This window comes from Onychostruthus taczanowskii, unplaced genomic scaffold, assembly GCF_017590055.1.
Source record: "Onychostruthus taczanowskii isolate IOZ18803 unplaced genomic scaffold, ASM1759005v1 scaffold46, whole genome shotgun sequence".
In the NCBI taxonomy this organism is placed as follows: domain Eukaryota; kingdom Metazoa; phylum Chordata; class Aves; order Passeriformes; family Passeridae; genus Onychostruthus; species Onychostruthus taczanowskii.
Window position 1 is genome coordinate 4,255,534 of NW_024502125.1, and position 11,657 is coordinate 4,267,190.

Here is an 11,657-nt window from a genome sequence, read left to right on the forward strand (position 1 = left end):
CAGTCCTGGCATTTGGAACACAATTTATTCTGTAGGATACTAAGATTAATACAAGGGATTTTGGGTCACGGATGGGTTTCTTAAACTGTTGGGTTTGGTTTTTTTTGGTTTTCTTGAAAATCATTGTACAGAATGCTAAGGATTTCAAACCCCTGATTCTTCTTCAAATATACTGTATTGCTATGGGTTTGCATCTTTTATTACTCAGCTTCTAGGTAAGAAAATAGCAACATTCCTCTAAGATAATTACATAGAAGGATAAAAAAAAGTGGCATGTTTTATTACTTGTGTTCACCCAAAGATGGTGAAAGAAGGTAAAAGCAAACTTCAGATTTTTTTTTCTCAAATGCTTTCTTCACAGAGGCAGAAGTTGAGTATGGTGTTATATTTTCCTTAAAATATATTATTGCAAGATAACATCATTTTTTGTTAACAGTAAAACTTTGTTTTGAATTATTTTGTTTTCAAATTCCTTTATTCCTGTAGTGTCCTTTAAACTCTGTTAATGACGGACAACTCTGTTTGGTAACCAATTCTTTTTTTTCATGCACTCATAGAATTATAACATTTATGTAATAATGTGTAATTTCAAGGAATATATGGTCATGTTTTCAATGAGTTACAACTTTTCTTCCCCCTTTCATTTGCAGCACTGCCTCCTAAGCCACCGAAACCTAATACCGTAACTAACAATAGCATGAATAACAACATGTCTTTACAAGACGCTGAATGGTACTGGGGGGATATCTCAAGGTAAATCACCTCCAGACATGTATTTCTTATGCTTGGCTTTGTGCTAATCTTGCTGTGCTATTCTGTGTATATGTATTAGGCTTTGAGTGTAGAAAATTCACAGTTTTAAGAGCAATTTATGATAGTTCCCACCATAAACATATTACAGTTGGTTTTATTCCAAATATGACAAAAAGTTACTGGCAGTCACTTAGAACGTAGTATGGAAAATGATTGTTCTGTTACTTTAAGACTTATATGAAATGTTAACATTAAAAGATAGCACTAAGAAAGAATTTTGTTCTTGTCTTTCATTCAGAACCTCAGCTGTAGGCACCATAGTCAGCAAGTCAGACTAACAAGTGCCATATATTAGCAACATTTTTATCTGTACTATATATAGCTATATTAGACCAGCTCTGGCCGCTCCAGTTGCATAGGCTTGTATGAACAAGCAGAAAGAGCTTTGCATGAATAATAATTTTGTCCAGTAGTGAGAGCACAGAGTGTGCCATTTTTTATCCTGCTTGTTCTCTAACAATGTTAAATAAGATAATATATAGTTGTATTAATACGGAGACATAGAAGGCTTCTAAAACACATTTATTTCAAAACATGTGAATTTTAATTTAGTGCACTGTGGAAGAATAAGTGTGTGAGAACTGATTGAAATGATTGGTTACTTTTGCTTTCATTTTAGAGAAGAAGTAAATGAGAAGCTTCGAGACACAGCTGATGGTACCTTTTTGGTACGAGATGCTTCAACCAAAATGCATGGGGACTACACACTGACACTGAGGTAAGACTAGTTACACTGGGTCTGTAATGCTTGATAGTAAAATGCAATAACTGCTCTTAATGCAGAGTATTCTTTAGGAAATAGTACTTGAAGCATGCCTAACCTTTCAATATACTTTATTTGCAGGAAAGGAGGAAATAACAAATTAATCAAAATTTTTCACCGAGATGGAAAATACGGCTTTTCTGACCCATTAACGTTCAGCTCTGTGGTCGAGCTAATAAACCACTACCGGAATGAATCTCTGGCCCAGTATAATCCTAAACTGGATGTAAAATTACTCTATCCAGTATCTAAGTACCAGCAGGTAATTTAGTTTATTTTCTTTGCATTTCACTTAAAGACAAAGAAACTATTGCTGAACTTGCCAAACATGAAGAACTTCAGCTCTGTTACTGTTTGAAAAATCATGTGGGTACATGTGGGATATTTTTGTTTAAAACCAACTCCATGTTTTGCATGTAAATATTTAAAGCTTCAAATAATGCAGATACACTGTTAGGAAATAGACATCTCAATAATTATCTCACTCAATGGTGAAATATGTAATTTTCAGTATAAAGCGAAGCACTTGCAATGCAAAATTCCTTTTTGTCATTAATATCTCATTTGCATATTATGCATTTAGTGTATCTTCATATTGGTGAAAGAGGAGTCACATTTCCATGTAATTATCTAAGCATTTTTAAGCAGTTTTATCCAGAAAAGCTGGGCAATATAATTGTTTCCTTACAGAATATCTTTCTTTCTGCTTATCTTTCCAGGATCAAGTTGTAAAAGAGGACAGCATTGAAGCAGTAGGAAAGAAATTACATGAATATAATACCCAGTTCCAAGAAAAAAGCAGAGAATATGACAGACTCTATGAAGACTACACAAGAACATCTCAGGTAAGCTGAACCAAAGGGAGAATGGAAGACTTTGCAGATTTTGAAGAATATTATTGTGAATTCATAACTGTCATCTTCCTACTCCTCTCTTCCACCATCACTGCATTGCCCTGATGTGCTTGCTCAGAATAGTGCAATTGCTTAGTCATGTTTGAACAGCCACCACCTCTAAACTAAGCCACCCTCTGCCCAAGTCTGACAGCTCCATCCAAAGCAAGTACATAACTGGCTTGATTTACACCACTTCTGCATACTGGCCTCGTCAAGATGAGTTACAGTTTTCAAGGCATATTTTCAGGGAAGCATAGCATTTTATTTTGAGTTTTTGAAGGGTCTGGTTTACCTATGCAGGATAAAGAGATGGCGTGTGTAGACAAAATGCAGGAATGAAAAGCTGCCTCTTTCAGCTTAATAAATTATTAGCCATGCCTTGAAGTGCCACTGAAAGTCCAGTTTTAAACTTCCAGAATCATGACCGCTTCTTTAAGTGTGCAGGAAAAACACCTAAAAAGAATTGAAGAAAATTGGAGAATTGCTGCCAACTTGAACTAATGACTTAAGAGTTGGCTGGCAACTAGGTATGTAGGGGAAGGAGGGTAAACTAGACAACCTCCTGAGACCTGTCAATGCCACCTTTATTTCAGAAAGCCAGGTGTGCCTCTAATGACTTGAGTTCATATAAAGGGCAAAGTGCACTGCCATAAGGTTCTAAGCATCAATTTATTTATACAAAGCAAAGATGGTAACTGATCCCTTTTTTAGCAGTTCTATTTATTGATAAACCTCATCATGGAAATCTTATCATGGTAACCTTTTGCACAGGCCTCTTGTCTCTATGCCATGAGGCTCAGCAGACAGAATACGTTTTGGTAAAGGGATATTGAAAGGAAATTCTTCTACAATATACTGAAGTGTTTCTTTAATACAAGCCAATAAATCTTCCCCTTTATCTGATAACAGCTTCAATAACAATTATTTTATTTTCAGGAAATTCAAATGAAAAGAACAGCCATTGAGGCATTTAATGAAACAATAAAAATATTTGAAGAGCAGTGCCAAACACAGGAAAGATACAGTAAGGAATACATTGAGAAATTTAAACGGGAAGGAAATGAAAAAGAAATACAAAGGTCAGTATTTGATTTTGAATATCATTTCATTTTTGAAAAAACAAACAATGCCAAGTATAGGTCTGCCTAAAACTGAAGCAAGATGACAAGTTTGAAATTGTTCCGTTGTAAGCAAAGAAGCCACAAATAGGATAGGTGTGAACTGGCAAAATGTATAACTACATCTAGAGAAATAATCTGTTCTCTTAGGTGTCTACACCTCTAAATAGCAGACAATAAAGTTATGAATAAGAAATCAGAGTGTAACCTACCACATTGTTCCCTCTAGAATCATGCACAACTATGAAAAATTGAAGTCTCGGATAAGTGAAATTGTGGACAGCAGGCGTAGATTAGAAGAAGACTTAAAAAAGCAAGCAGCTGAATATAGAGAGATAGACAAGCGTATGAACAGCATTAAGCCAGACCTCATACAGCTGAGGAAGACAAGAGATCAGTACTTGATGTGAGTATCATGAATTAACAAATTTTAAGTTGTTTGGTTTTTAATGGTATCCAACTTTTGTGACTAAAAATTAATTTCATTTGCAATTATTGTCCAGGTGGCTGACTCAAAAAGGTGTTCGGCAAAAGAAGCTAAATGAATGGCTTGGAAATGAAAATGCAGAAGAGTAAGTATTGAAAGATTTAGATTTTTCTGGTGTTTCAAATCACCTAAATACAGAAGTGAGATAAGGCTTATTTAAATCTTGGACCACACAGAGGAAATATCAAGCCTAGGTTTTTCAGTAACAATGCATACTATTAATACACGACAGCCTACATAATGCAAGTATTAGAAAGGATGCTATCTTGAGCCCTCTGCTCTCCTTTTTTCAGGGAAATGCATATTAAGGTTACTAAAGCAAACACTGAAATATAACCTATGTCTTTTTTTCTTGCCAGCAAAATTAAGTTCATAAGGTGTTAGTATTTTAGAGAGATGTCATATGGATGGATAAATTATTCAGAACGTCTCTTAGGCATGAGGTTTTTTTCCAAATCTCAACTGTGGGTACCATAATGCTATCCAGTGTAGGGGTACCCACATCATTGTGTCACACTGCTGTTGGAGATGATAAATTTGTATGTGCTGAGGAATATCCTCTGGTTTTGTGATCTGTTTTGTTTTTCTGGAAAATGGCAGGGTAGTATTCTGTCATTTCAAACAATTTAGTTTACTGTAGGTTCTGACAGAGGCTAGGCTGATGAATACATTTCACTTCATTCCAGGGAAAAAAAGACAAAAAGTGCTTGGGTTGTGTAAACATAGACCACATTTAAACAAAAGCAAGACACAAAATAATATCTGAAGCACAGTAACAGTGAAAAATGAACAAATAGAAAAATCAAAATTGTCTCAGTAGTATTTGTATCAACATTTTCTGCCTATGTAGTTTCTTGTGTATCCCTTTTATGCTGCCTGGTTGAATATAATAGGAAAGCAGCAGACTGAAAATTACTCTAGCGCATTCTGCCTTGCATTTTGGCCTTGTCCATATCTGTTTTCGTTTGGCTTGGTTTATTGTAAATAAATAAATTTCTACTGTTATCCTGGAAATTGTGCTTATCACTGTGGTAGAAGCAGGAGATAAAAATGACATGCACATTTTAAAGCTATGTTGGTTTACCAGTCTTAGCACAACTCAAAGATGAGATGTTGTAAAATACGTAGGCACCTGTTCCCACTAGTATTCCTACCACTTAAACAGTAGATAAAGAACACTCGGTGGGTTTAATGTAGCATCAAAATAGTAAGTAAACTGTTTAAAGAAAATCTTCATTTTCTCTCACTCTGTTACTCCTTTCTGGAAAGTCTGGTAACTGTTGAAAAATTAAACTTTTAGAATATGGCTTTTCTTCTGAAGTTGTAGTGCAGAAAAAAATCCCCCAATATAATAAGTAGGATGGAAAACAAGAATTGCTTTCTCTAGATGCTGGTTGAGAACAGAGCCACTACTGAATGTCTGTGAATGTCATCCAGGTCAAAAAGTGATGGGATAAGGGGCCTGAAGATCGTGTTGTCTGAAACAAAATGAACCTTTTCTCCTTATGAAAAATAGAATTCTGCATGCAATTGCTGGTTTCTGTAGAATACTTTGAGAATCTTCAGAAAAACAGAACCATGGATGAGTGAGAAGTCATTTTTTCTTAGACCAAGAAAAACTAATTAAAAGCCTATTACAGAGAGAATAAATGCATTAGCCTAACAAAGACTTATTGCAAGCTGAACAGGAAAGGCAGGGCCAACCACTGCAGGCTGTTGTGGGATTGGGGAGCTCTGGAACTGCAGAATTCCAAGGTGATAGCCTCACAGCTGAACCAGACGCTTCTTTTTTCATGGTTGTCTTTAGCTCAGAAGGTTCTCTGTAACTCTGAATCAGCTTTATGATTGGTGGCTGATTTAGTAGAGAAGCACGTATTGCATGATATTTTCATAATCTCCTTATAGGGAGCAGGGAGCTGGGGAGAGAGAGAGAAAGCACACTACTCTTGCACCTTTTCACAAAGCCATTCCCGTATAAATAATTAATGCTTCCCTGTGCAATTGCTCGGAGGTTCTCCAGGCAGCAGCTGTAGTTGATACATTGCATGATTTTTCACTGCTGACCAAGTGTTCTGATCTTTGGAAATGAAGCTGACTCAGAGGGTACTGATTTTGTTGGGCTTGCTATTTACCAAAACAGTGAGCAATGGCAAAAGTATTAAAGTGCTCACAGCATATTCTGAAAACTAACACATCATCTTTTTATATTCTTCCTAAAATTTATGTGAGTGTTCTTCAAAGAAACAAGAAACAGAGCTTATATTTCACTTTCATCCAGTGGTTTAAATGGTGCAGTATTACTTAGTTTAAATCCCTAGTTTTACCAAGGAGGCATCCTGCTAACCACTGTAATATGGAATAAAGACTACTTAATTAGTGGATTTTGTTCTGTGTTTCACAAACACATTTTTTCTTTCCAACAGCCAATACTCTATGGTAGAAGATGATGAGGACTTGCCCCATCATGATGAGAGAACGTGGAATGTGGGAAATATCAATAGAAGCCAAGCTGAAAATCTGCTGAGGGGAAAACGAGATGGAACATTCCTTGTTCGAGAGAGCAGCAAACAAGGCTGCTATGCCTGCTCTGTTGTGTATGTACCCTAACTTGTGAATGATATAACCAACATGCAAGGGGCTACCTTCAGCTGGGGGCAGATAGTCACATGCATATGCACAATTCCTCTTGGACCTTTAGGCTTAGTAGCAGGTCAAGGAGTCCTGAGGCCTTTCCTACTGCTGCTCCATTTCCTACACAGCTCCAACCTGTGCCACTCCCACAGAGGAGCCTCACTCAGCGGGGAAACCAAAACATGTGTACCCTCCTTTCTGTGCAGCTGCTAAGTCCTGCCTATCTCCTTCCTCCCTAAGCTAGGATGACATTCACAAATTTGGACTCAACATAGGTTTTTACCATTATCCCATCACAAAACAGAGGAATTCTATGTACTGACTAGCTTCTTAAGATGTATTGCTAATACGTTATTTTCTATCTTAATTTTACTGTACTCAAAAACTAAAAACTGTTTGGTTTTGGTTTTTTTTTTTTTTAGGGTGGATGGTGAAGTAAAGCACTGTGTGATAAACAAAACACCTACTGGGTATGGATTTGCAGAGCCATATAACTTGTACAACTCGCTCAAAGAACTGGTGCTACATTACCAACACACGTCACTTGTGCAGCACAATGACTCTCTCAATGTCACGCTGGCCTACCCAGTATATGCACAGCAGAGGCGATGAAGATCCTAATACTCTGGGTTGTTTGTTGGCTTTTTTAAAGAAATTATTTGGCAACATTGAGGCCTCTGGAGAGAAAAGGCTTCTTTCAGCTTTACTCAAGAATTTGCAGTATCAAAGCTATTTGTCTTCAGATGGGACTAAATATTTCCATCACAACTGCAGTGGGAGAGATCACAGTGTTATGCTGTGAATGTATGTTTGTAATCTGAAGTGCTTTTTTTTTTTTTTTTGTAATTATAAAAGAAAAACACAAGAGAAAAATCCAAACCTGATCTCCCTGCAGGTACATAGAGGCCTTTAAGCATGGTGCTTGTTTACGACCACTTCTGAAGCTTTACCAGCTAAAACATTGGATTATCCAGACACAAGGTATAAGAGGTCTGTGTCATTCAGTTATTGGAATTTCGTGGTCACAATCTGACTTGGAATGGTGTTGCTGCACTCAGTGGATCCAGACATACAGCATTGTGGTTCTATTTTGGTTTCTGGTGAATGATATGTAGCAGAGTGGCACTTTCATGTCTAAGGGACACTTTAAAAGGACTTCAGTTACAGTGTGTTGCTCAGAGTAATTGTAATGGCAAAGTGCCAGGAAGCGTTTTGTTTAGATGATTAAAAATCCTGTTTTAAGAATATATTTAAGACTGAAGAAAACAGGATTTTCAATGGCATACAATGTATAATAATGTACATAGTACTGGATGACTGTCATTGATGGAAACTGTCAATACCAAACTGCTTCGTTTTTTCCTTTTCTGTTTGCTGAAAGCTGAATTTTTAGACTATGCTATGCAATACTGAATTTTCTTTAGGCTGTAGTCTTCTCTCAAGCATATCTACAGATTAAGCTTATTTTTCTTGGTCTTTTGTCTTCTTTTTTTAAAATTTCTTTTCCCTAAGGATATTCTTCCTGGTGATTACTTTTTGTTAATAATTTTCTTGTTTGTTTGTTTGGGTTTTTTTTTTGTTTGGTTTTGGTTTTTGTTTTGTTTTGTTTTAATGTACAGGGAGCCAGCAAGGGTTGGCTTGAAAATTTAAACTATGAAATATTTTACAATTTTCATTGTATAGAATATTGAGCTACTAGCTCAAAGTTTAAAAAGTTCATACTTTTTTTTTGACTAAATACTTTGTTGGGCAGTGCCTGATAAGCTTCAAAGCTGCTTAATTCAATAAAATTATATGAACATTACAAAATATCACTGAGTCCAACAATACTGTTTCAGAGATATCTTTAGAATACGGTACCATGCTACATTTGCTTCTTGAAGCATTTTGAACTTCTATCATGACTGTCTTTCTATATGGAAGACAAGGAAAATAGTGTATCCTTCTTTGATAGTGACTGCAGAAATAAATGGGGATATTTTGCTACTGCAGTGTAGAGTGTAGATAGTTTGGATCTCAGAATGAATCCACCTTCACAGTAAATAAATTACTTCTTGACCTCCTGTGACAGAATTTTTGTCAGCCTGTAAAGGTATTTTCATTTCACATGAAGGAAGTTTCTCTAATCTGTTGCCTAGGTTTGTTTTTTGTATTAGTATTGTGGAAAAAAAAAAGCTTCCACCTCTACTGAGACCATTTGGATACAATAGAGAACTAATTAGGACTGGAAAATATATTTTTTGAAAATGATTAGGCTATGATATGTATTTTCAAAAGTCTGTAGGCTGAGGCAGTATCAAAGTGAACACTTCCATAATTTCAGGGCATCAGAGACTTACAAAATCATGGTTCAGTTAAGGGAAACAAATATACATAAATCTCATTAAAACAGAGTTGCCCATAATCCTGAGATAGTTCATTGTCAATGGTTTGCAATGGTTATTTATTGTCCTGACCTCTGAGAAAATTCACACATTGCAAATCAATAAAGTAATGACATTCAGAGAAATCTTGGAAAATATTTGACTAAATGAACGTATAAAATTGTTCTTCCCCCAAGATGCAAAAGATAAGATCTATTACTTATAAAGAGAGTTGCACACACAATCAAAAGAATGAGACCCATGGAGTTCTCTCATTATAGCTCTGGTTAGAGATCCTTGTGTTTTGTTTCAAAGTATGCAATGCTTTATAAGCTATTGGAAATAATAAGAAGAAATTTGCCAGTCTCCAATAATCTTTATATTATCTTTTCATTTTTACATTGTTACTTCAGTTCTGAGGCTGTAAGGCTCAGACTTTGTGGTCTATTTTTTTTTCTTTTTTTTTTTTTGGTTGGTTGTCTTTACTTTTCTATAAGTGTATTTTCTTATTTATATCAGGAAACAAGATCCAACAAATATTGTTTCTTGATAATCATCACTTAGAAAATTATTCTGAATATTTTTCCTGAATAGAAGTTTAGTCTTCATGCCTTCCCTTTCTCATTCCACACTTTTTTCAGGCCTTTAGGACCATGTAAATCTGTTATACTAATAACTATAACTGGTTTATAGTACAAAAAACACCAACAATTACTCTAGCATGCCAGTTATACTACTGGGCTTGAAGTTACAGATTAGTTCAGTATACAGCAGTTTAACGCTTATAGCAATCCAAGATATTCTTTGGACATATATTAATTTCTGAATGTTAAATATTTTAAGAGTAAAATTGTATTTTTTCTCTGTAGGCAAAATATATGTAATCTGAATTGATGTTTCACATATATTTGTCAAGAAATTTTATCATAGTTAAAGCATTTGGATCTAATTTTCCTCATATTAAGAAAACCCCTGCTATGTCAGTGGGCCATATCCTTAGCATGCCCAGCCCAGTATGGAATATAATTCATTCCTGTGTGCTGTGCAACTTCTCTTTGTGTGTGGCTGTAGCAGAAAAAAAATAGTGTGTGTGCAGATTTGACACTTGCTTTTCTTGCACAAGCAAAAACGAGAAATAAGCCCTATGTTGTAAGGATGAATGCTTAGGGCTTCTTAAGGGGATGTTCTGCCTACACAGGGTCTGTGCAATTTGCAGGGATCATTTACGCCCTCAAATTGGCATGAGTGGGTTTTCTTTGGTACTTACATATTGTGTGGCCTCTGCATTTCTCTCCTTAATGCACAGAGCTAAGTCCTGCCAAAGGCCCTATTCACTGCAGAGTTGTTTGTCTTTAATGTAACATATTGTTCACTCCAGTTTTGATCTGATCTCAGACTACTATATACAGAAAAAAAAAGCATGGGGATATAACTGAAGAAACACAGTGTTTTTCTGTATTTCTGTTGATGCATAGTTTTTTTCATCAAATATAATTAATGGATGGGCTTTACTCTGTTACTTTTTTCCTTTTTTTGATTTGCATAACTTTTTGTTTTATTTTAAATCCCTGAGTTACGCTGCACTGCAGCATCTCTTTTACAAGGCCTTTGAAAGGCATGAGACATAGCAAAGAGAACCAAAACTCCCAGGCAAAATTAAGAGTTTCTGATTTAATTCAGTTGAAATATGAATTTGCAGGTTGGGGATGCATATCTGTGCATACTCATACACACTTGCTGTGTTTATGTATGAACAGTTCCTAATATAGATGCATTTTCACAGAACATGATCATTTTGCTGAATTTAGTAAGTGATATCATTAACTTTGTTTAAAGACGCACACATGCACACTAGACCTTTGTGGGTGCAGCATGTTTCCAGATACAGTTAGCAAACTGAGTTTCTGTGTTGTTGGATAGTTTCTTTAAAAAAAAAAAAAAAAAAAAAAAAAAAAAGAAGTTTGTCTGTATGGTTCTGTTATCTTGTCAAGCAATCTGTAAAACCAAATCTTAAGATTTTCTATTTGGTGTCAACTGTTCTGTAGTGAAAAAATGGCTTTGTCTTGTAATTGGCAATGAAATAATAATGCTTGGGAAAACATTCAGATGCTTCTAATGGGGAAAACTGCCGATTTTCACACAGTGCTTTTGCTATGCATGGTATTAAGTTGGGAAAGTGAATCCTGATACTGTTTTTTTTCAGGGTCACTTTAGAAATGGGCAGCTCAAAGCATAATGCCTCCCATGGGACAAGGTTACAAAGTGCAACATTTTATGTAGAGTCATGTTCTGTTTACTGCAGTTGAGACTAAACTGTAGGAGTTGGTAAGGTTACATTGCACTTGTCCTGATGAGATTGCAGAGATTGCATTAGCTGCCCAAGATGCTGCTATTTTTTTTGTTGTTGTTTATTCTTGTTTTTTGAAAATAAAGCTCTGTTCTGTTACATGTCTTTAAAACATTAAGATTAGTTTGTTTTAAAATTGTCGTTGAGGAGGTGAAGAGTAAAGCAGATTGTAAATTGCCTTTACAAGGCAACAGTGAAAACATGCCTCCTTAAAATTTTGTTCAAGCTGTAGAGTTGAT

The 11,657-nt window shown here is 35.6% G+C and overlaps 1 protein-coding gene across 4 annotated transcripts in view; it reads left to right on the forward strand.

The window, feature by feature from the left end:
* PIK3R1 (phosphoinositide-3-kinase regulatory subunit 1) overlaps positions 1-11,030 on the forward strand; it is a 60,041-nt gene extending 49,011 nt beyond the window's left edge. For all 4 annotated transcript variants that reach the window (XM_041414572.1, XM_041414571.1, XM_041414574.1 and 1 more), the window contains 9 exons: positions 651-753; positions 1,433-1,531; positions 1,658-1,838; positions 2,296-2,421; positions 3,409-3,551; positions 3,820-3,996; positions 4,094-4,162; positions 6,501-6,671; positions 7,131-11,030. In XM_041414572.1, coding sequence (XP_041270506.1) covers positions 651-753; positions 1,433-1,531; positions 1,658-1,838; positions 2,296-2,421; positions 3,409-3,551; positions 3,820-3,996; positions 4,094-4,162; positions 6,501-6,671; positions 7,131-7,320 — 1,259 coding nt within the window. In that variant the 3' untranslated portion in view covers positions 7,321-11,030. The remainder of the gene's footprint in view (positions 1-650; positions 754-1,432; positions 1,532-1,657; positions 1,839-2,295; positions 2,422-3,408; positions 3,552-3,819; positions 3,997-4,093; positions 4,163-6,500; positions 6,672-7,130) is intronic.
* The last annotated feature ends 627 nt before the right edge of the window (positions 11,031-11,657 follow it).